General features: G+C 39.4%; 1 protein-coding gene across 4 annotated transcripts in view; it reads left to right on the top strand.

Annotated features, from left to right (window-relative positions):
- LDB2 (LIM domain binding 2) overlaps positions 1 to 26,493 on the top strand; it is a 271,061-nt gene that overhangs the window by 241,442 nt on the left and 3,126 nt on the right. For 2 of the 4 annotated variants that reach the window (XM_075194698.1, XM_075194700.1), the window contains exons 6-8: positions 11,878 to 12,001; positions 13,244 to 13,380; positions 24,089 to 24,163. In XM_075194698.1, coding sequence (XP_075050799.1) covers positions 11,878 to 12,001; positions 13,244 to 13,380; positions 24,089 to 24,163 — 336 coding nt within the window. The remainder of the gene's footprint in view (positions 1 to 11,877; positions 12,002 to 13,243; positions 13,381 to 24,088; positions 24,164 to 26,493) is intronic. The other 2 variants (XM_075194699.1, XM_075194701.1) reach the window with 1 other exon arrangement.

Below are 26,493 nucleotides of genomic sequence, written 5' to 3'. Positions count from 1 at the left end.
TGGAATGACCTCCCTCGCTCCATCCGTCTCTCTCCCAACATGTGCTCCTTCAAACGGGCACTTAAAACCCACCTGTTCCTTAAAGCCTACCAACCAGCCACCTAACCCTCATCCACTCTTTTCGTTCTCCCTCTCTCCCCTGGCCCCTCTCTTCTCTCCCCCTGCTTCACTGGCTCCCTTTCGTGCCTGGTCTGTTTACCCTCCCTTAGGATGTAAGCTCTTATGAGCAGGGCCCCCCTCCCCTCCTGTCTCCATACCGGTTCTTCTGCGCTGTCTTTACTCCATATGTCTTCCTGGAGTTCCTGAAGCATTGGTACTTTCTGTTTATTGTTCTGTACTTTGTCACCCTGTTTTGTACTACTGTTTGTACTGTGTACGGTGCTGCGGAAACCTTGTGGCGCCCAACAAATAAAGGATAATAATAATAATAATAATAATAATAATAATAACATTGCAGGTCAGAATTATTTAAATGAGATAAAAGTGTTACGGGGGTGCATTTGCAGGGGCATTCTCTGTTCAGTGGGAGTGTGCACAGCAATTTCTGCCTCCAAAAAAGACTTGAATTTTCTCTGAGGTCCCTAAAATCAGATCTAACCCTATATTTGCAATGTGACGCATTTCGCACCATCCAATTTCTCTTTGCAGGTACACTTCAAACAATATGTAAAATGTTTTGAAAAAGTGCCACAGCCAATAAAAAGATGTCCGCTTGTGAATCATTTAAGCCATAAATGAGGCTACCCATATTTTAACAGGAAAGTTAATTGTTTAAATAAATATAGACATAAATAAATATACCAATGCAATAGTGCTACCCAAATTAGATGTAAGTTGGACAGTTTGTTTCTAAATTCCACACTGTGCATTTTCCACCAACCCTCAGACCTAGGTGCAGAACAAATTTATTTGTCTGTAAGGGTGCATGTGAGCACAAGTAGGTACGTGACATCACAAATTACCATTTGAAAAGTAGATTTGCGTTTTCATAAATAACCTTTAAAAAATGTTAACTTTCAGCATTAACTGGAACTGGTATATCAGCTCTAGTTACTAAAAACAAAAATTGGTTCATTTATAATGTCAACAGCCACAATTTTATTGTCTATTATAAGTAAAACAATAGCAGGAAACCATTTTTTCTATTAATTTCAGGTTTCAAATATTTTATATGGTTTTTTTTACTAATCCAATCACCTAACATATAGTTGATTCATTAGGATATGTATTTTAATATGTATGCTAATCTGAACATTATATTTGGATGAATATTATCATATTTGTATGTTATATTATTTTATAATATATTATATTGAAATGGTGATGATTATATATTTGCAAAGTGTGTGAACAAATTTGAAAAATGAATTTTTATCAGTCTTACTTTTTTTATGCTTAGGGGTCTGTTCTTTATGCTGATCTATTTGTTTTTAGTACATTACAATTTGTGGCGTCAGCAACATCCCCATTTACTTAACCACTTTTTTCTATTTGGCTCCTAATACCCATATATTTTACAGTAGAAAATGCATTATCCTATGTTTTATGACCACTCTCATTCATACAATATAACACATTGAAATGTTCAGAGTCATGTTCTACAACACTTGATATGAGTGTAGCACATGCAGACAGAGATAATCATATTGTACATATAGGGGACTTATTTAGAGTTAACAGAAAAATAAAAAAAGAGCAAATTTGCAACTGTGCAAAACCATGTTGCACTGCAAGGGGAAGGGTTTTAAACTGTGTGGAAAGATTTAGAGTTGGGAGAGGGTTTGCCTAGTTTAACTCTAAATTGCAGTGTATAAATAAAATTTCCCTGTATTTGTGTGCTACATGCCAAAGCAGACAGCATTTTTCCCTGCATGCAACATGGTTTGTATAGGAGCAAATCTGTACCTTTGTTGGGTTGCTTGTCACTGTAAATGAGGTCCAAAATGTCTAGCCAAATATATAATATATTTTCACATTGCTTACTGGAAAATTACACAAAACAATTACTTAGTCAGCGATGCAGATAAGTGAGAATAGGCAGGAACAGAGTTTCCTTAAGAAATGATTTGCAGAAACAGATTTTTAAGAATGAACAAGTTAAATGAAGGGGTTTTAAACTTTTTGGAGTGGTTTACACAGCTCCCTTTCCCTTGACTAATACACTGGTAGCGATCTTGTCCTGGTACCTCAACCATTAGTGTCATACAAATGTCCACTGTACTCACTTGTGTTGGAGACCAATACTGGGAAGAAGGGATCTGTCGCACCGACTGAAATAAGAGCCATTGTGTTGTCTTCCTCCTCTCCTGCATTGGTCCCAGAAGTGGGGTCGGTTCAAAGGACAGCTGCATTGGACAGCTAGGTTTCAGTGTAGCAGTATGGAGGAGGAGAATGTGTACACCAAAGCAGAAAAACACCCTTTGAATCTAGTTTTTAGAGCTACTACTGGTTTCTGAAAGGGCTATGCTTTTACTAAGGGGTAATGTATGGCATGTAGCATAATATAATATAGAAAAAGTATAGGAAATGCCATTCTAAATAGGAATGATAAGATTCTGAATTCTGCATTGATAAATGAATTTAGGAATTGTAGGGGTCATTGGTGACCACGGGGGTAGTCATTATACCGATTAAGGAGGTGCCGGCTGTACAATGTACTAGGCTTTCTAAACAACATTGAACAGCTGCCACCTCCTTAAATTACCATCTTAACAGCACAAATCATATTGTGGCCCTTCAAAGTGACGTCATTGTAGCCTGCCGGGATCTTCATTCCTCGGAATTGTTTCACGTCTTTTTTGAAGCTGTCGCTATTAGCACTGTGTGGGGAATTACAGCTTTGGTCTGATCATGTCGGGGGTTAACCCATCTGGGCGTTTCCATCATCGCTATAAGGTACCCAACCCGGTGGCCATTGTGAACATCATCAATCATGCCGCCTTCTCTAGCTCACAGCTCTTTGGCTCAGAAATCCCCAACCTCCCCTTCAGTTTTTTATGGTTTTCTATGGTCACCACATATCCACCACATGGGGTATCCTGACATGAGTCTAAGGGCTAGATTTACTAAAGGGCGGTTTGCTCAAACCGCCGCTTTTCGGCTAGTTTTCCGGCGGTTTTGAAACCGCCGGATTTACTAAAGCCCAAACCGCCGTCAAAACGGCCAGAAATTACATTTTTCAAAACCACCACTTTACAAACCGCCATCCCGATTTTAACAATGATGAACATACAAACAGCCGCATTTACTAAGCTGGGGTTTTCAAAACCGCCGAAAAACAGCCATCCAAACAGCCAAAATGAACGAGGTGGTTGCAATAGGCGAGATTGATGAAACAGCTGCTGTTTGAGCTATTTTGCCATTCAGAACATAAGAGAAAGCACCATTGCTATTTTAATCATTTGGAAAATTATTATTTATTGATAAAGGGACAAAATAAATGTAATATTAATTTATGAGAGAATTTTTTTTATATATTTTTTTTTTAAAGGGACACTATTATAGCATTATATTATATAGAAAATGTGAATATATAATATTATTAACTGATTGTTAATGGTGGATATAATTATTTATGTTGTACAATTTGTCATGACATATTGTCCAAATAATATAATAATCAAATAATTGTATCCCCTTAATATAATGGAAATTTTTTATTCCCTCATAAGTTAATATTTAATTCATTTTGCCCCTTAATCAATAAATAATGATTGCCAACATAATTTAAATGTCAATGGTGCTTTCTCTAATGTTCTGAATGGAAAATAGTTCAAACAGCATATTTAAGCTATCAAGCCATTCTGAAGCAGGTATTAAAACTATCCTGTCCTGTCTTTTGGATGGTGGTTTTGATGGCGGTTTCATCCACACCGCTGACGGTTTAGCTTTTTCAATCCGCCATACATCGACAGTCATTTTAAATTGAAGCCTCAAGCCGCCCTATAGTAAATGCGGCAGTTTGAACCACTAAACCGCCGGCGATGGGTGGCGGTTTCAAAACGCCACCAAACACGATTCTTAGTAAATCTAGCCCTAAGACTTTGGTCTATCTGAAATTACAATCTAAACAACAGAGCAACCCCAATTATTCAAGGTCACATCATCTTACATTTCTAATACTCTATACACATACATTATATAGTTATTATTAAATCTTTCTCTTTTTGTGTTTGTATATGATTTAAAAACAAAGATTTTATAAAATTGTAGATGTCGGTATTATTATTAGATTCCACATTCATGGTGCTTTGTATATTACTGTCTGCATAGGCTGTGTTGTATTAAACCACTTTAAAAAAAAATTGGGCATGCTGGCTTGTCCTGCTTAGAGGAAGGAAATGTGACTCAACAAAAGGGAGCACTGTTCTGCGAGAGGTTAGAAAGGGAAATACCGATTTCCTGTTTGCTGTTTCCTACAGATACTGTACACCTCCGATCCATCTCTCTCCTTATTTGCAGTGAAACGTCACTTCACAAGTGAAAAACAAAACAACATGTTTCTCTGCTGGAACATGTAACAGACATTCATTGTTTCAACAAAACATGATATACAGAGTGAAAATAGAATGTTACCATTCTCTGTAGCAATGTATGCTCCACAAGACCTACAGTATCTTACATGCTTCCTTTTGTAGGTTATTCCTATCTCAACTAGTCTGGAAGGTATTTAATCAAGGATTTTTTTTTATCAAGGATAATTTTTTACAACTAGACCCGTAATTCAAGTTACTTTATTGGAAAAAAAATACTGTCATAAATATAAAGAATATGTAAAAAATTCATGAACCTGTCAAAATATATTTGACATTAGGGTTTGATAGGAATTAGTTATTTTTTTTTCCTGCCAGGAATCTTATTGAAGGCAGCAGGGTCATAGCTAAGTATTGGTGGGTCCGTATAAAAATAAATTGGAAGGGCTCTAATCTACCAAAAAAGGTGAAACACATTCTCACATTACAAGAAGAAGAAATCCTTTGGATTACAAGAAGATTCATTCCTGTGGATCACAAATAAATAACATTTCATGTGGATTATAAAAAAGAAGATCCCTTAGATTACAAATTAAGGGCATTTCCCATTGTATTACAAACCAAGGACATTTCTAGTGTATTACACAAAGAATCCCATGGGCTATAAAAATGATACTCATTGGATTACAAGATGCCCTCATAATACAAATAAAGTTTTAATGAGGGTTTGAACAGTTTTTATTTTAATAACAGTTGATTTAACAATCGTGTGTGTTATACATATACTTTTTTTTACTATTTTAGTATAATGGAATAGGGGTTATACTGGGACCACTGGTGGCAAAGTTGTAACTCCAGGTGTCCCAATATTATTCATTACCCTGCTACCCACATCACAGGGGTGCTGGAATAAACCCCAGTACCTTTCAGCATATGACTGGTAGTCTTTGGGAGTCAGGCCGCGCTGTTTTTGTGGAGCCCCTTTGGAGGCTCCAGACACATTCTGACCAGCGTCTATGGGTTCCCACTATGATAGGGGGGCCTCACATAGCTGGTTTTCCTTAACTAGTTAATAGTGAGAACCAGCCCTGGCTGGCTATCCTGGGGCTGGTTCTCACCATAACAGTGGGGGGGGGGGCTATAACTTTGTTTAAGTGGGACAAGCTCACATTGCTTAGCAATAGGTCTGGTTGAGGAATTTGTGGGTGTGCATGAAGCACCTGGCAGCCAGATTTCCGTCAGCTGTAACCATACACATACAAATACTGTATGGTCAAACCTGTTAGCGCTGTCTGACAATAACAATATACCCAGATAAATACAGTAATCGTTCGCATCATTCACCAGCAATCCCAAAGGCATCTGGACAGATATCTACTGGGATGTTGATAAGAATCTGCAATCTTTTCAGCCCAAACTTGCTGCAATTTGTGGCAAGTTTGGTGTAAATGACCTAATTGGCTGTCAAAATTGCAGTGTTAAATTGGTGCCTTTAGAATCCTTAGGAGGCAAATCTCCAGTGCAGATCAATAATCTTGTTTTCTGCTGGAATATATGTGAAAAGGAAGAGAAACGCTTTTACTAGAAAACTTTATTCAACTTGGAATCAGTCAGATATTTAAAGAAGGAAAATTAAGTGTAAACACACCATTAACGCGTTTCACATTATTCAGTATGGTCATAGTTCTATGTCTGACAAAGCTCTGTATATCGTGAAACATGTTATTATTATAGAGACTTCATTTTCTTTTGTGAAAATCTGATTGATTCCAGATTTAAAAAAGTGCTTGCCAAGCATCCATATGAGTGTAACTACTCCCCTTTTATATCCTGAATTCCTGACAATTTTAATGGCTACTGTAATTACGTATAAGCCCTACATTTAAAGATAATAGTTTAGCATTTATGTCCATTTTTATTTTTAATGTAAATTAATTAATTTTAATGAAAATGAAAATTAGATGTATGATATTTGGCAAAATGTTTTACTAAAATGATTCAATGTGGGGTATTTACAAACATTTTTCAAAGCTGCAAATCTGCACTAAAATCATAGCAACCAATCAGACATTTCTTTTCATTGTGTAACTTACACAGGTAAAAGCTAATTGCCATTTGGTTGCTATAGTTGTAGTGAAAATTTGTACCTTTTAAGCAATGATATTAAATATCCTTTTCTAAAAGTATTTAGTATTCAACCAAATTCTAACATTTGGATTTGGTGTACCCTAGTTAAAACATATACCCCGTTTATCATTTTTGCATTAAAAGCATTTTAAGAATTTGATTTTACTGGTAAAATATGTTATACTACAGACAGACCATGCTAAATAAATTGACACCTTGTTAAATATCAATATGCTTATAAGGTAATTTAACCGTATGGAAAATATATGCAGGCACTCCAACATTTTAAAGTACACGTCACATGTGTGTTTGTGAGGGGTGCTTAAACTAAATAGTAATAATATTGCATATAACTTGATTTATATACTTACAGGAAGACAGGAAGGCGGCAGAAAAGAAGTCCCACCCAGTGCTTCATTTAGAGTCGGACGCAATGTGCGTCTAAGATGTACATAAAAGAGCAGCAGTGGGAGTGTGCTGCAGCTTGGTAGGGTATTACGAGTGGCATGCAACCTTAGTTGCGTCCCAATCGTAATACCATATCAAGCTGCGACCAGTTCCTGCAGCTACCTAAGTACTTGCGCCACCTAATTCCTGCCGCACTTTTTCAGTCTTGTTTTAACGTGTGTTCCGTCTGCATCTTTATCCGACTAGGGTAGTATTTGTCGATAGACGCCCACAGTATCTGAATTATTCACGGTCACGCCTACAGAACTCTGTGTTCCGCCCTTTCCCTCGTAGTGAGACGCAAGCTGTCGCAAGTGTACACTGCGTCTGAAAAGCAGATGGAACTGCAGGGAACTGTTGCTTACTGCGCATGCTCGTCAGTGGAAATGTGCAGGATGCGCCTGAAATGGACTTTGCGTCCGACTCTAAATGAGGCCCAAAATTACCACGTTTGTTCAAAATCCACCCATTTTCTCATTAAGTCCCACCCTGTTTGTTTGATGCATCATTTACCAGTTGCAAATACAAATCTCACTTTTGCTCCAGTTTCCTCACAGCCACAAAACCCTTTTATATGCACAATTTCTACATTCTAAGCGCTTTTGTGTGACAGTAATCAGCCCTTCCCCACTGAATATTATGTCAGTAAAAAACTTCTGAACAGTTCCCGAATGCCCTGTTTAATTGAAAAACTTGCCTGATATGTTAGCATGTGGCCTTAAAACAAGTCTGATAATAATCTAACAGAAACCACCTAGAACATTATTAGGCATTGTTGGTAAAGGTGGTCAGAAGTGGACGACTATCGGCCTGAGTCATCTCAAAAGCAAAATATCAAGAAAGGAGCATTAATATAAACATTGGGGCCTTATCTAAATAAACAAACAATAAACATTTACATGTGCCCCCGTTAAACGCATAGGGCCCAATTCAAGTCTGAACACATAGGGCACGATTCATCTCTGAATACATAGGGCCCGATTCAAGTCTGAACGCAGCTTTTAAGCAAGTTACGTTTTAAAAAAGAACACAGAACAGTAGTGCGGTTCTGTCCGTATTGGAATATCCAGATGCATTTCGATCTTTTTTTTTTTTTTTACATGAAATACTATATATAACACGGAAGGTATTTAGCTGGCAATCCACAAAGAAAGGAGGCAAACAGTGTTACACATTTGTGCAACAGCACAAGTTGTGCAACTAGGTTAAAGATAAACAGGTGGAGGACATATGTGTGACAAAATAATAGTATAATGTATACATTTAGAAGTGGCAATATGGAAAATGTAAGTTAATGGAATTGTATAGTTTTACAATGTAGGCAATATAAGTAGTAGTATTGCATACCACCGTATACACCCCCCACTTCCATCACTGATAATAGAAGCAACAACATAATATATTTGAGAATGTCATAATTTAACAAAACAAAAAGACAGAGCTTCATTTACAGAGCTCAGAAAGGCAGAGGCGGAACGTAAAACCCCGTTTGGTGGTGCTGTGCGCCACGGTTTGCACAGGTGCACCTACATTTTCACCAAAATGGTCTGCCGATCAGGATTACTTTGCTTTTAGAGGAATGAAAGTTTCCCCTGGCTGATAAAAAGAGTTGGAAGGAGGGAGTGTGCCCCTCTGAGATAGATAGATAGATAGATAGATAGATAGATAGATAGATGAGAATCACATATCATAATAAAATAGATATATTTTGCCATATTTAAATTAGTATACATATTACTAATACATGTACAGTACATTATCAGAAACAATTACAATGGACATATACAGCATTATATTGCACTATGGATTGCGTTTATATACAAAAAAAGCTTATCATGTGGTTGTCACAGTTTTCTGCTTCAGAGAATGGGAACCCTGATCTGTTATTTCTGTGTTCCTTGCACTCTCAGAAATCAGGCTAACTCTACATACTTTCTATACAAAATGAGAAATGGGTATGGACACAAAACCTGGAACACTACCTTATGCTCTGCATCATAGACTCTGCACTGCATTATGCGTCATGCACTGAGGAAAGGCTTTGTGAATCTCTGTGAATTTAATCTGTTTTTGTCTTGCAGTATTTTGCATAGCAGAGTTTTTTTTTGTCTTTTTTTTTTGTGGTATAATTAATTCCAGTGCTTGAAGACAATGTTTTTCTATTTCAAATAGCAGCATTATTTCTGACACAAGAACAGTTTATTGGGGATTAGTGTGTGTTGCCTTCTGAAACTGAAGATGTCTCAATCCTGCCATCTAGTGGTTACATTTGGCAGGAGAAGAAAATGGGCATCATGTTGAAAAAAGGATAATTCGTTTTGTAGTCAACAGATTGGGCTCAATTTTAGTATCTCGCCCTCTTAAATATTTTTTACAGACAATTTATTGAAAATATTCCAAAGAATACATTTTTACTGACATTATTTAATGTGAAAATGTACTAAAATGGAATTGTGAGCATTCTAAATTACAAGGGAGATAGATAATACAGTTTAAATAGGGGGATCGCAACCCTGGACAGGTTCAAATGACCCATCAGGTGTTTGGAGTTTTCAGTTTACTAATATAATAATAAATGTAAATTATTTTTTTTTACTGTCTGATCAACTTTTTGTTACTTTTAATGACTGTCATCAAATTTACTGACAGTTGCTACCAAGGCTTAAGGTAAGAGACCTTGCCGGGAGCCCATTTGCATTTTTGACAGGTAGACCACTTTTGCTGTGTTTCCTCCCTTGATCTTTGGCATATACTCTTAGTATTAGATGGATAACGTTATTCTCCAGCTACGCATTAGCTTGTTGAGGGTTGATCACATGACTTAACTTACGAGAGGTGCCCACTTTTTAGGGAAAATCCTGACCTTCCTATTACGGCTGGTGCCCAGTTTCTAGGAAGCGTTATTGAGAAGTGAGAACAACCCTCTTCTACAGACTGAGATCAATATTAAACTGTATCTAGTATAACCAGACAGTTATGAAATGTGTCTCACAGCCTGGACACGTAGTACTTGATAACCTGATTTCACTTGTAAGAAAAGTCTATCATGTGCCATTCTCATGTCAGTGCCCCTGACCTGTTACTGTACTGTAACAAGAGATATAGAAGGTCTCTGGGCCAATAGCATTACCCAGGACAAAATACGTATTGTTTCCTAGGTACTTACAGCCTAGCCCCGGTCATGAAACATCAGTCTGTTTTATGACTGCGTTGAGATGATATTTTATATTCACCAAAATGCTGCTAATGTGTCATTTGCAGAGCAGGCTTCACAGCTGTATGACCACCATATTTCAACAAGAAAAAAAAATCCTTAACTGTAAAAACTATGACATTGAATGGGAGTTGTTTTGTCACAGTATATTCAATAGCCACTGCGTGCTCTAGTCTGCATTAGTCTTGATCTGAAATCTTCCATGAACAGAGAATATTTCTTGCTAATTAAGAACTGTCATAGAACCAAGTGTTAGAAAAGGGAAAAGTTTAAAATCCCAAAGAGACAGTGGTAGCAGTCTGCAGCCATTATCACAGTGTGCGATCTCATTGTCGTACTCACAGTAAATAGGTGACTATATTACCTTGTAGTAATGTATTAAGCAATTGTATATTTAATTTTGTCTTCAAATTATTATTATTTTTATATAGTTTTGTTTTTCTCTCTACGTAACCCTTTCATACTTAGGGGTGTTTTACACTATAACCCTTGAATTACAAGAGCTTTATACATCAGCGAAAGTCACAGTAGACTAATGTATTATATTTGTTATTTTGCATCTAACATTCATTTCCATGCTTGATAACTTGATTTCACTTGTAAGAACAGTCTATCATGAATTTCCTTTGATAGACTTTGATAGAACAAATTTGCATATTTTTGTTGTGACGCTTCGCCTTTTTAGTATGTTGCCTACTACGGAGAGATTGTATTCATTGGCTAACGCTCTTTATGGACAGCGATACAGACACTGACCTCTGATATCTATAATGCAAACTAAACAAAGAATAAATGCGAGGGGAGGTGAAAACGTTATTATAGGAGGTGATCCTTATTAAAATATGTATTTCGCATTTACTGTTCTATATTATTTATAGATCACACATATCATACTGTTACACCTTCCATCTATTATGACATAAATAAATTGTGGTGCCCGCCCCCCCTTCTTCGCATGACTGAGATCCATAATGAAATCAGGTGTCTTGTTTATAAGTAGACTGCAAGAAGAGCGCTATGTCTCCATTTCAGGTGGCTGATGTTTGGAGTCTCAGCGCCAGTACTTAGCATAGCAACCAGAAGATAACGGGAGTAGAGCCGACCTAGCACTCTGCTTGCTAGCGCTCTGCTTCTTTAGCATTGGGCCCTCCTTGGTGGGGGCCTGATTCATCATGGACCAAAATTGTAAGGGAAAGGGGACCAGGAGGTTGGACCCCCATAGTTTAAGTAAGAGGGAGCAAGAGGAGAAGGGAATTTTTGAGAAATTGCATAAAAAGGTGAAATTATTCTATAAAATTGCATTTTCTTTGAAAGTTTTCCCATATGGACAAATTAGGTTTTCACACACATACTTGCCTACTATCCCGGAATTTCTGGGAGGCACCCCAATTTTGGAAGTGTAAGCATCCTCCCGAGAGTGATGGAGGTGGGGCTTAATGCTGCGATTTTGCATCACTAAGCCCTGCCCCCTGTTATGAAATGCCGTGAAGTTTGGCATTTCCTAGCAGGGGGAGGGGCTAAAAGCAAATAATGTTAGGGAAACATACATTAAACACTGTGTGTAATAATGTTAATGCCATGTTGAATAAAGTGTATTGAATTTGTGTTTTGTTTTAGTTGTGTGTAATACTGGAGCCAATGCAAGAATTAATGTCAAGACATAAAACGTATAATCTAAGTCCTCGAGACTGTCTGAAAACCTGTCTGTTTCAAAAATGGCAGCGGATGGTCGCACCACCAGGTAGGTCAGCTGACACATCACATCGATACCAAACATGTCCTTCTTTACGTTCTAACATTATGAATTCAATCTTACCCAGTCATTCTTGCCATGGGTATGTAGTAGATATCGTAGTGGAAGGAACTGGATAGATAGCAATAATAAAAGTAAACAAACAGCTGAATAGGAGGTTATATATTAGATATTGGATCCATAGGGTCAGTGGTGGAACTAAACATTACAGGCCCCATAGCAAAGTGATGCAGGGGACCACGTCTCTCCTAACTACCTGAGCTGTAGCCGGTGTTTGCTCTCTCAGCACTCTATGGGTTGCGTTACTAGAGGTGTCAGTTTTACCCGTTTAGTGGATCTGCATTAATTTCCAACCTCCAATCAAATCTTTTTTTTTTTTTTATTATTATTATTATTATTATTATTATTATTATTATTATTATTTATTGTTCTTCCATCCTGATTTGGCATTATAAATGAACACACCAAAAAAAGAGAGATAAAATATAAACCGTTCATGAATCACCTTTTAAATCTGATATGTTGAATGGAATGGGATTAACAAGTACAATAGGGAAAACATATTAGAGATGAGCTATTAGAGCTATTTAACAAATATTTGAGATTATCTCCAAGCTGAAGCTGATGGGTTCCACTAAACGCCTCGGCGATATACCGATTCATCTGGATGGTCTACGTAGCGCCTATCCCCTGCACTCCTGAACAGGGGAGGGCTGGCAAGCTTTAGCCCGGAGGGGACAGACTCGACTCAGCAGCCTATTTTAAATGAAAAAAATGCAGGTGGCCCAGTGACCCAGCCCAAGGTAGTCCACTATGGTAGCGGCCAAAGGGGCAGATGCCCCCCTGTTCCCCAGGCCAGCCTATCCCCTGCTGAGATGTCTACATAACCTAGAAGAGCACCTGGGTGTGCAGAGAGGTGGAAACATCCCCAGAGGAGAGAAACAATATTTGGAACAACTTTCATATTGTTAAATGGAACAATGAGTATAGCAAAGTGATATATCATAATGGGTTAAGTATGTACAATATATACAGTAGTAATAGTGAGTCCCTATTAATGAATAGTATTTCCTTTCATTTCTTCTTCATGTGACTGTGACCATGTTTTCTTCAAGAACGCACAATGGAAAGCACTGAGTGTGGGGTCACTGATCCCTACATTATGCACGTTCACACAAGCAGCTGCTTGAACAACATTAACAAGAAAGCTGTATTCTTCTGTCTCTACAGCAGAGCCTACAAGACCGGCGACCACCAAAAGGCGGAAAAGGAAAAATTCCACCAGCAGTACGGGAAACAATACAAACAGCACTTACACTAAGAAGAAGATACCAGCTGCAAACCTCAACTTGTCAAGTCAAGTACCTGTAAGTGTCAATGAGGGTCATTTACGAACCGCAAAATATGCAGATCTGCAAAGCTGCTTTGTGTGCCCAAGTGCGTCTACTGGTCCGCCAAGCGCATTTCCTGGTGCACTTCACTCCATTGTAAAAGCATTCTGCTCCTAGTTTCATGGCTGGAAAGATTAACCTGTAAAGATGCAGGGTGGGAATAGTAGAAAGATCCAACCTACTATTGCCTTAGGACCACAAGTTTCTTTTTACATGGGTCGAAGCATGCCTAGAAATGTGCTTTTTTGCAAAACCACTAATTAAAAATGTAAAACTCTTCCTATCATAAATGCAGTGATGAGACTGATATTGATGATCTCCAGGGCCTCTGATGAGGCCAAGAATTCAAAGCCATCTTTTCCTATACTGCCTTGTATTTCCCCCTTTACAACCCTCTATCTGCTTTAAATAATCCAGTCCTGCAAAATAAAATTTTGTTGCTGCAACTTGGATAGTGATTCTCTTATGCAAATGTGGGCACGTGTTCTCACAAAAGAGCATTTGTACTGTTTTCCACTTTTGCCATGCGTAAATGACCTTTAATATGTTATTTAAACCCTGAGGCTGCAACACTTTCTATCTTAGAGTTCCTACTGTAGGTTCAAACTTAGACAACAAATTCAGATGTTTTAAAGAAATATTGTTTATAATTTAGATTATTTTTCTCACTAGTATTCATTTAAATGACAAGCAGTTTAAGAGGTAACGTTTCTCTAATTTCTACCTGTGTCTAAATTGAGAAGGGATGTCAGAGGTAAGAAAAAAAAGAAATCAGGACTTTAGAAGGTCTTAAAATAATGTTGTCAGAATGGATATTGTAAAGCTAATAATGAATGTATTAGACGTCATTGCATTTTCTGCGGTTCACCATGGTGTACATGGCATATAATTTCTCATCTAACTTCCTTGCACTTCACTGGACAAAATAGCAACTCAATCTATCAAATTGTAGCTGATCAGTGAGCTATGCAAGCTAACTCCACTTAAAAATGCTGATTTCTCATTAAAATCAGTATACCAAGTACAACTAACAAGGCTAACTCCTGAAATTACATACTTAGCATGCAGAAACACACTGTTGCTGCCATTTGACAGATAGGTTGCTAAAAACTGACACCCCTTAGCTGTGTTACCATAGAAACAAACAATGGACTGCACTGACTGTTTCCAGGGGTTGTTAAGGAGATTCAATTTAATAGCAACAACAATGCATTTTAAGCTATTACATGCAGAAATCCGAGTTTAAGTATCAGCATGTATTCCAGTAAATTGTAATAAACGTCATAATAACTTAATTAGTCAAAATCTGAGTGGCGTTTCCTTTTAAATTTTGCAATAAAGACTACTTTATCTGTTGGTCACAGCCTCTGATAGAGCTGAAGGGATGTTGCAGCAACACACATCCCTAGCATCTAACATGGGCAAGGTCAGGATTTTTGCAGGGGCTTATCCACCTTTTCCAGCAACAGCAAATATTGCACTAGAAGTGGCAGTAAAATAGCTTTTTGTCATGTTTTAAACAGTATTTCTGGTCTACGTTCCCTGCACCTGTAAGTCCATACCTATGCCCAGTATAAGTTTTAGACATAAGGCATATCTCCCGACATTTAAAGTTTGGGAATCGGGCAACAAGAAAAAGGAAACATGGTCACATTTTACTTAGGGCTTGGCAACGTCACGTTGGGCGGAGCCACGTCCATCATGGGCATGTCTTGTATTTCAGAACCTTTGGCATTATATTGCAAAGGGCGGGTCACAGCTCTTAACAGGCCTGGGAGGTTATTGACAGGATTCACATTTAAAATGGGGGGGGGGTAGAGTATTATTATTATTATCATTAGTAGCAGTAGTAGTAACTGGATGAACCATTGATCTCTGCAAAAAGACAAGTTGTTTGATATTGGCGTGCAAGATCTGCCAGCTCATGGTCTGCTGAGCATGTGCCGATGTCATGTATTAATCCCATTAACAGAGGTTTCTTTCTTTTGACAGTGATTGGTCTGGGAGACATCTGAAGACTGAATTATTATTATTATTATTATTATTATTATTATTATTTATAATAATAATAATAATAATTTATATAGCACCAGCATTTTCCATAGCGCTTGCAGAATGGGAGTTCCTGGCTGCATGTAATTGGTTGTAAGACAAGTATTTGGTGACCAATGAATTATGTATAGTCCCCTCCTGCTTGTTCTTCCTTCCAAACTTCTCCCAGGCTGATCACTATCTAAAGCAACAATCAGCCATCAAAGGAGCACTAACTCTAACATGAAAGTTTTCTTATATTGAAAAAAAAAACCTAGTAATAAAACTGCCAAACACATTTGTACAAGTTTCAGGAGATTTTCAAAACTCAAAATATGTTAGATAAAATTGTGTTAGTGGTGTGATATATTTTCCTCCTCACAGCACACTTCCTGTTCCCTCCACACAGCACACTTCCTGTTCCCTCCACACAGCACACTTCCTGTTTCCTCCACACAGCACACTTCCTGTTCCCTCCACACAGCACACTTCCTGTTTCCTCCACACAGCACACTTCCTGTTCCCTCCACACAGCACACTTCCTGTTCCCTCCACACAGCACACTTCCTGTTCCCTCCACACAGCACACTTCCTGTCCAGTATACCCATTGAAGAACACTGCAGCCTCTTCTCAGCCTACAATGGCTGTTAATGTAGAATAATAGTTTGTAATCAGTACACAGTTATTTTGAATATAATGTGAAATATGTTCTGGCAATGTATATATTTGTGAATATTATTATTATGTAAGGCTGCTTGTGTTTAAGACCTTTTAATGCAAGTGAGCTCAGTGTAAGGGACTTACCTTCTCCGCCGCTCCGGAAGCCGCACTTCCGCATCCTAGACCACGTGACTGCACCCGGAGGCGGTCACATGACCACAACCTAGAGGCAGGGATTTTGAATCCCTGTCAGGATAAAAACCTCACTCTGACACTCGCTGAGTGTCAGAGCAACACTTACCTGTTCCTGGCTCCTGTACTTCGTGGATTGCTGTGTCTTCCAGTCTCCAGTGTCTTCCTGTGTGCTGATCTCTGCCTGTTTGACTACTCTGGCTCTCCTATCCCTGTGTACCGACCCGGCTTGCTGACCATTCTTCTGTTCTTGTGACCCGTGTACCGAACCTGGCTTGTTGACCCCTAGTTGCCTCCTGATTCTGCCTGACTCCATTCCTGTGTACCGAACCGGCTTGTCTGACTCCGCAACCTCCGCTCCACTCCGCTGTACTACATCTTGGGGCGAACCTGAGGACCGCGACCTGCGACTCCTGCCAGCGAAGCCCACCCCGCCTTGCGGCGGTTCTTGGTGAACACCGGGGAGATCGTTAGACTCCGCACCTCAGGTAAGCCAGCGCTAATCAAGATTAGTAGTAGAAGTATCCAGAATCTGTTACAGTTTGCTCTGACCATGGATGCCGCAGCTAAAGATCTGTTGGAGCATTTAGTGGGAAGGATGGATAAGCAAGAGGCTAACCAAGAGCAACTTTTAAAATTCCTCAATAGTCTATCTACCCGGTTGGATGTTGTCCAGAACACCCTAGTGGCTGGTGGACCACCTAGGCCGGCAGTGGCCCTTGAACCTCAGGCCGTAGCAGCGGCTTCTTCCAGTTACGAATACCTAACCCACCCAAGTTCGATGGGGACCCCAAATATTGCAGAGGATTTTTAAATCAATGCTCCATACAATTCGAGCTATTACCAGGGAACTTCTCTTCCGAAAAAACGAAAGTGGCCTATGTGATTTCTTTATTGTCCGGTCAAGCCTTAGCATGGGCTTCCCCTTTATGGGAGAGGGATGATCCCATTCTATATAACTTCAGCGTCTTTTTGTCCACTTTCAAGAAAATATTTGTTGAGCCAGGAAGGGTGTCCAATGCCGCTTCCGGCTTATTACGTCTCCTCCAGGGAAACCAGTCTGTGGGAAAGTATGCGGTCCACTTCCGAACTTTGGCCTCTGAACTTCGCTGGAACGATGAGGCCCTAGTAGCTACGTTCTGGCAGGGCCTTTCAGACCGGATCAAAGACGAGCTGGTATCTCAGGAACTCCCTACGTTTTTGGATGATATTATCTCTCTCTGTGTCAAGGTCGATTTGCGTTTTAAGGAACGTAATTCCGAGAAGGAATAGTCTCGGCGTAGTATGATTCGCTTGGCCCCCAACTTCCAAACCCCTGTTCTTCCTCCAGAAGAGCCCATGCAACTGGGGAGGACCCGCCTGTCAGCCGAAGAAAGGGAGAGGAGATCTTGGAACAAGTTGTGTTTATATTGTGGGGAGAGCGGCCATCTTCTGAGTTCTTGTTCTAAACGCCCGGGAAACGACAGGGCCTAACGAGTTCAGGAGCTGTATTGTTGGGCCTCTTCTCTCAGTGTCAGTCAGTTCCTGGTAGTAATGATTGCCTGTCTATTCCCATTTCCCTTCAGTTAGGACAAAAGACTTTTCCGCAGTCGGCCCTTCTTGATTCCGGAGCCGCAGGAAAGTTCATCTCTGCCGCAGTAGTTAAACAATTCATTATTCCCACACAAGCTTTGAAACAACCCATCTCTCTGCTGGCCATTGATGGGGGAAGAATTCCTGAGGGGTCCATTCTGGTACGCACCATTCCCCTCCTGCTTCAGATAGGAGCGCTTAATCGGGAGAAGATTTCTTTTCTAGTAATTCAGAAATCTACCAACCCAGTCATCCTAGGACTTCCATGGCTTCGTCTCCACTCCCCCAACTTAGACTAAAGATTAGGTCACATATTGTCCTGGGGACAGTCCTGCTTCTCTCACTGCCTTCAGAAAGTGGTTCCTCCGAATAGTCCCAGACGTTCCCAAGAATTTCCTGTGACTCTTTTGCCTGAACCATACCAAACCTTCTCTGATGTTTTTTGTCAACAAGAGGCCACTAGACTTCCTCCTCACAGAATCTGGGATTGTGGCATTGATCTGATACCTGGTAAACTCATTCCCAGGGGCCGTGTTTACCCCCTTTCCCTCCCGGAGTCTAAGGCTATAGAGGAGTACGTCCAAGAAAATCTAAAAAGGGGCTTCAAACGCAAGTCTGCCTCCCTAGCTGGGGCTGGCTTCTTCTTCGTAAAAAAGAAAGATGGGGGCCTCCGTCCTTGCATAGATTACAGAGGCATGAATGCCATTACCGTTAAAAATCGGTATCCTCTGGAACTGATTTCCGAATTGTTTGACCGGATTAAGGGTGCCACCATCTTCTCTAAACTTGATCTCAGAGGAGCGTATAACCTCATACGCATTAAGGAGGGGGATGAATGGAAAACGGCGTTCAACACCCGAGACGGCCACTTTAAATTCCTGGTCATGCCCTTCGGGTTATGCAATGCCCCGGCCATCTTTCAGGGCTTTATGAATGAGCTTTTTCAAGACCTCTTGTATCAATCCATAGTCATCTACTTGGACGACATCCTCATCTTTTCTCAAGATCTAGTATTTCTCATCGCAGTCATGTACTGGAAGTCCTCTTTCGTATCTGGGAAAATCATCTGTTTTGCAAATTAGAAAAATGCACCTTCGAGCAGAAACAAATTCCTTTCCTGGGATATATTATTTCTGGCATCGGTCTGCAGATGGACCCCACCAAATTGAAAGCCATACTTGACTGGCCCCAACCTTCTGGTCTTAAGGCCACCCAACGCTTCCTAGGATTCTCCAATTATTATCGTCAATTTATCAAAGGTTATTCTTCTCTTGTGGCTCCCATCACGGCATTGACCCGTAAATCTGCTGATGCTAGTATATGGTCCACTGAGGCTATCCAAGCCTTTATATTATTAAAGTCTCTCTTCTCATCTGCACCCATTCTTCAACAGCCGGATTGTTCACGTCCGTTTGTCCTGGAGGTAGATGCCTCTTCCGTTGGTACTGGGGCTGTACTGTCACAGCGAAGCCCTTCTGGCAAACTTCAACCTGCGGATTCTTTTCCCGTTGCTTGTTACCTGCTGAGAGGAATTATGGGATTGGCGACAAAGAGCTCCTGGCTATCAAGCTGGCTCTCTCCGAATGGAGACATCTACTAGAAGGGGCGCAATTTCCAATCACCATATATACCGACCACAAGAATTTGCTTTACTTACGTACTGCCCGATGTCTAAACCCTCGGCAAGCAAGGTGGTCCTTATTCTTCTCACGCTTTGATTTCAACATCACCTTTCACTCTGGGTCCAAGAATACGAAGGCAGACGACTTATCTCGCTCTTTTGATCCAGCCGACATGGAACGCTTGGAAGACAATAAATTCATTGTAGACCCCTGCCAAGTATTGGCAACTACACACCTGAGCAAGGGTTGCCCTCCGGGCAAAACATTCATCTTGCCACATCTACGCACTCAACGCCTTAGCTGGGCTCATCACTCTCTCTTCTCTGGGCATGCCGGCATCCGCAAGACCTGGGATTTGTTGTCCCGAAGTTACTGGTGGCCTTCTTTACTGGACGATGTGAGGAGATTTGTTTCCGCTTGTTCCAAATGTGCTCAACACAAGACCTCTAGGAAAAAGCCTTATGGATGTTTGCTCTCATTACCCATTCCTGATTACCCGTGGTCACAGATCTCAATGGACTTTATCACAGACCTTCCTCCTTCCAAATCCTGTACTGTGGTGCTAGTGGTCACGGATCGCTTCTCTAAAACAGCCCACTTTATTGCTCTTAAAGGCCTTCCTTCTTCCTCCTCCTTAGCCGATATTTTTATTAAAGAAATATTTCGCCTCCATGGCTGTCCTCAACATATTGTTTCCGATCGTGGATCACAGTTTATATCAAAATTTTGGAGGTCTTTTTGCAATAAGTCCGGAATTAAGCTTGACTTTTCTTCCGCATATCATCCCCAGTCCAATGGGTCTACAGAGAGAACTAACCAAGAATTAGAGAAGTTTCTAAGAATATTTATCTCAAGTAACCAAGATAACTGGGTGGACCTTCTCCCTTGGGCCGAGTTCGCCCATAACAACCATTTCCATGAGGCCATCTCTAACTCCCCCTTTTTTGTTCTTTATGGCTGCCATCCTAGAGTACCCACCTTCTCGCAAATCACATTCCTGTGTACCGAACCGGCTTGTCTGACTCCGCAACCTCCGCAACCTCCGCTCCACTCCGCTGTACTACATCTTGGGGCGAACCTGAGGACCGTGACCTGCGACTCCTGGCAGCGGAGCCACCCCGCCTTGCGGCGGTTCTTGGTGAACACAGGGGAGATCGTTAGACTCCGCACCTCAGGTAAGCCAGCGCTAATCAAGATTAATAGTAGAAGTATCCAGAATCTGTTACACTCAGTTAAAGGAGAACTCCACACAAAATTATTTTTCAAAACTGATATTCCCTAATTGATAATACAGTTATTTGCAAATTATTATGATTCATTTTCTGATGCCTACTAGTGAAAGAAAACAAGTATATTTCAGGTTATTTCTAACCTATTTATTTTATAGTACTTGGTTACAATCTGATCAAGGTTCTATATGTGTGTGTGATAGGGAAATTCTATTGTAAGCTCCACTGGAGCAGGGACTTATTCGAGAAAATAAACATTCTCTGGGGGAATTCAATTCTACGCAATGTGCTGCCGAACATCACTGCTGTACCCCTACATGGCGTGGCTTCCTGTGTACCTCCATGGGGTGCGATGCACAATCCATGATGATGCATCGCCATGGAATGCCCATTCGACCATTCTGGAAGGACTCCGTGGCACATCAGGGGGTAAATTGAATCGGTCCCTCTGGTTACAACATGCAGCATGTTGGCACTACCTAGATAAAAAGTAATAACAATACGTATGTGCTGGAGAGTTCAAACTGCATAAACTCAGTCTGGACTTTGACATACTCCCAGCATCTCTATTTAATTTGATTGAAGTTTTTATTTACTTTGTTTCAGTAATGTTGATGCGTTCTTTAACTCTCTAGAGTTCCAGAGAAGCTGATAACTATAAAAATTGTTTTTTAAGCTAAGGCAGCAGGAAATACAATAATAATCATCATCATCAACAATTATTTAAATAGTGCCAGCAAATTCAGTAGCGCTTTATGATTGGGATATAAAAAACTGGTGCCAATTATATTATCACTACTTAAGGAATATGCATTTAAACAAAAAAAAACAACTAGTTATCTGCTTTACCTTTTATTCACTAAAGGCTTTTAAAGGGGTTAAAAGCATTGGTAGAGTTATAGGTGTGTGCAATAGTCCTATTGTAAAACAAGTAAGTCGTGAGATGGATTAACATATTATTTAACATTATGATTTCAAAGATGGAGCAATTAACACTATAGGACATAAATGTTGCAGGACTCACTACTGTGATAGAATTACCAGATATTGCAGTGAAGCCTTTATATTGTGTGTGGAACAGGACTATTTTGATGTATTTAAAATAAATGAGATGAGCCTAGTTAATTTTTAGAACTTTACCATTCCTGTCTGTAAAGCCGAGCACCTTTCATTTTATCTTAGTAGAGAAGGCTCATTAACCTGCCTCCTCCTTCTCACTTGCATCACAGTCTACTTTTAATAAATAGATTAACAGCAAAGATTAGAAGGGAGGCAGGTTAAAAGGTTTGTATCTTAGAACTATAGCATGACCAACATTTAATCTAAGATGAGCAGTCTTGGAAAGGAAAGAGTTAAAAAGTAAAGCTAATAAACACTTGTCCCTAAAGGGATGCATTCAAAATCTGCAGAATTTTTGAAGCATTTTTAACACTATCATTTCCAGATTTATCAGCTAAGAGGGAACAGTGAGCGTGATAATATTAAACATTACATCAGAAGATGCTAATTAATAGTGAGAGACCCAATCTAAAGTGTAACTCTCCTCTACACCACACCACGCCGCCAGTGGGCGTGACCAGCATGCATGGGGGCGTGACTATAATTTTAGACAGTGCTTGGCTGCTCTCCAACCCTTCCTATCCCCATAATATACATAGGAAATGCTGCGTGCACTACTGTTACATGCACGCAGCTCTCCCTTTTCAAGCAGAGCTGTGTAAAGCAGGAGCAGGGTCCAGCCACCTCAATTATACAGTGCCCCAGGCTCGGAAGGGGGTTTCCAGGCACTAGGAACCCCCCCTCGATTTGCCTATGAGCGCATTTTACTAACGACTAGTACAGTGACTCAAAACTCCATTCCTCAAGCAGCCTTAGCAGTCCAGGTTCTAGGCATATTCATGCTTAAGTAAAAGTAGTTGAATCAAAATGACTGAGGCACTAATTAAGCCACTTGTACTGAAGCACAGAACCTGTACTGCTAAGGAGGCCTAGTATTTGTGCTGCTACTGCCACTAACCCTGTCTATGCATGGTATTTTCCAGCGAGGACGTTCGCGGAGGACGGACAATATTTTTCGTAATATAATTTATATGTCATCTATATTTTAAATATTCTGCACCTGAAATGGTATGTAATGACCTGCCCCTGAAAATACCCTTTCAGGTGCAAAATATTTAAAATTCAGATAATACATAACTTATAATATGTAAAAATGTTTTGTTTTTGTTTTTTAACTCAGATGAAATTTATGTAAATTAATAAAGTTTATTTTTTTCTTTTGGACGGCATTGTAGCTCACCAGGCCGTCGCCTCTACTTCCACTTGAACTGCTGTTTTCAAATCTTCCTCTGCCTGGCTGACGTGACATCTTATTCACTGATGGGGGATCTTTAAATCAGTAGTTCAAATGGCAGAAGTGGTGGCACCGCACTGGTGAGCAACAGTGGCAAAAATAATACTGTATACTAAAAATAAAGCATTTTTTTAAATGTTATTATGATAACACCATCCAAGGATAGTATTAGCAGATCAGGCTGTACTGCCTTAATGCTTGATAGATAGGCTCTGCCAACAGAGGTTATCATTGGCGACAGGCATATTAATATATAGGGGAAATTGAAAACAAGTCCTTTCGGCAGCAATAAATACAGATTTTCTCCAGCGGAAGTTATACCTAAAATTACTAATTAGGGAGGGGCTGCAGCTTACGGGCCAGTACAGGTTACTTGCCCCCCGGCATAAAATTTGTCAGCCCTGCCCCTGCTAACGAAATGTCTGATAAGAGAGAAGGGGTTACTCACAGACATGGAGAGCATAGGCAGACTGAGGGGGGTTACCTAGTGCCTGGAAACCCCCTCCAAGCCTGGGACACTGTATAATTGAGGTGGCTGGACCCTTCCCCCGCTTCACATGGCACTGCTTGAAAAGGGAGAGCTACGTGAACCTAATAGTAGTGCATGCAGCATTGCCCATGTATATTATAGGGATAGGAAGAGTTGGAGAGCAGCCAAGCACTGTCTAATATTATAGCTACGCCCCCATGCATGCTGGTTACGCCCACTGGTGGCGTGGTGTGGAAACCAGCCTCTACAAATCCTGCGTTTGCCCCTGGAGAGGTGGGATATTTGTCTCACACAGGAGAAGACTTCATTGGAAAGACTACAAGAACAATTGTGGTGCTTCAAAGTATCTGCTGTTTGTCACAGAATGTACAGAAAGTCTTTATTTACAGAAGATGATCAATGTGTTTTTGTAACTCCATTAAATAAATCATATGACAAATTTCTAAAAATGGTGTCTTTAACTGCGCTTGCTGTATATATTATATATAATTTCTGTTTTCATCTCTCCTTTAACAAATCTTACTTTATTTGCAGCTCATCACTACAAAAAAATGCACAGGAGATAAGACACGAGTCAGGAGGAATTATCGTGGAATACGGAACGGTTTGGTAAGTAATGGGCCCAGGCAAACTTACGGGCCTGTTATACCAAACCAGTCACTATTCCATGATAATTCCCTTACTGCAGGCAAGTCCTGTTACTAAAACTTCCCCTGTTGACGATATGTCTATATGTTTCTATATAAAGACATCAGGGAAATTATCATGGAATATTGACCGGTTTTATATTGGGTATAATAAACCCGAAATTCTATCCCTCATTCAATAGAACAGTTCCTGTTTCCTATCCAGATACCTACTGCCCCTCTTCCCTTCCCTCTTTACTGATGTTATGTTTTTCTTTTGATTTTAATATTTTGTATGTTTGATCTTTATATGTATGTTATGTATATTTTTTGTAGTTTTCTACTCATACTGTACGTTTTAGACCTTTTGTAGTAAATGTTATTGTGTACAACAAGCTGTATTTATGTTTGTTTATATCCAGATGTGTGCCAAAATGTTTGCTTATGTGTACAGTGTGTAAAACGTCGACACTGATTTAATCTCAAATGTCCCTGTGCTGCCATTTAGGTGCTGGAATTACATTATCTGCTATGCTTGACTGTTGTAACTATTATGTTATTGTAGGATATATCTTTATTTAAAGAATTACTATAGTACTGTTACATTTGTCTAATCTAAATGGTGAACATATAAGTTGTTAACGATAAATTTTCGACATATATATCCTTTCACTTACTTTACATGTGTTTATCAACTAAGTGTAATCTCGCAAAACAAACAAATTTGCAATAAGTATATAATCCACCTCTTCTGGTGGGGTTGTCTTTGACAGATAAATTTGGGGACGGCAAAGTACATTTTTTAGTACATATTAATATAGTCATTGGGATCGATTCAATTAGCCGTGAAGTTCCGTAGTGACATTGTGCTTTAAGTTTCTATGGGCAACGCTACTACGGAATCGCGGCTGATTGAATTTCCCATTATCTGATTTTTAGTTGTGGTAGGTATTTTCCAGTCCTAATTCCTGACTCTTGCAACTTTTAATGTAATAACATCAATTTATATATTTGGGGGATTTTAAAGAATGAGAACTCACCCAATTAATTGCTATCTTAGGCATCACAATGATTAGTTCTACCTGAAAAATAGAATAACCAATAGTTGATGACAATATTGTCATGTTTAACAAAAAAAAAAAACCTTCTATTAAGTCACCATCACGATTATGGTCGACCCTCTGCAATTATCATATTGCACAATCTGGTAGGTTTTTTTCTCAAATAACATAGACAACAGCAGTTCTTGCAAATAAACAGATGGTTAACACAGGGCTGCCTAGGAGTCACACATTTTGTGTTTGCTAATTACTTAATTAGCTCTGAAAATTGGCAAACCAATGTGAAAATTCTCCTCATCTAAACTTTACATAAATTGATTACTACAATTATCTATGATGTCTGTTTTACGCAATTGTCTATTGGAACCAGGGATATTCCAATTTTGCACAGCGACACAATAATATCTCTTCATTGAAAAATTATGAAAGCGTAATAAGGCCTTAAATATGATACATTGAAATCCAGGCAATGTAGCCATTAAGGTTGCAGTCAAATTTAACTACACCCACCTTGTGAATTTTCTTATAAGATTAATAAAAGACAAAATACATGTAGAAAGGGAACATAACTATAAATATAAAGAACATATAAAATGTCACATTGTGTGGTCTGATCTACAATATTTTCAAAACAGGGAAAGTATGAAGATACAATTGCAATTTTTAAAATTTTAGGGTAAATTTATTGTAACATACAGTCCATTTTGGGAGTATTTTACCATAGCAAATCATCAGAAGGGATGATGTAAAGACTTCAGTGATCTGCAAATAACAACTGCAGTAAATCTAGGGAAAATGCTGTAAAGGTGGAAGATTGAAGACCTGGATGGTTAAATGTTGAAAAATGTAATAAAAATTTAAATAAAAAATTGTTATACAGTAATGGTTACAGTAGGCTATTTATGATGCCGTGTATTAATAAATTATATATATTTATATGTATATGTGTATGTGTTTATATTTATGTGTATATATATATATGTGTATATATGTATATATATATATATATACATATATATGTATATTGTTACACTGACGGTCTGTTCACAAACTCACAGAACTAGTTGGCAGAGGTCTTCACCTTTAGCAGCCGCCTTTCCCATAGAGCTTTATACGCTCACCGGTACTCAGATGCCCCCAGGACTTAACTCCAGATGTAGTGTAAGTTTGTAATACAAAACCGTAGGGGCAGGCCAGGAGGCAGCGTAGATGGCAGCGGATGGTCAGACGAAAGCAGCGGTCAGAGGTCACT

The sequence above is a fragment of the Mixophyes fleayi genome, chromosome 1 (genome assembly GCF_038048845.1).
Source record: "Mixophyes fleayi isolate aMixFle1 chromosome 1, aMixFle1.hap1, whole genome shotgun sequence".
Taxonomy (NCBI): Eukaryota; Metazoa; Chordata; class Amphibia; order Anura; family Limnodynastidae; genus Mixophyes; species Mixophyes fleayi.
The sequence above is the reverse complement of the archived record's forward strand: the minus strand, read 5'-3'. Positions and strand labels throughout refer to the sequence as shown.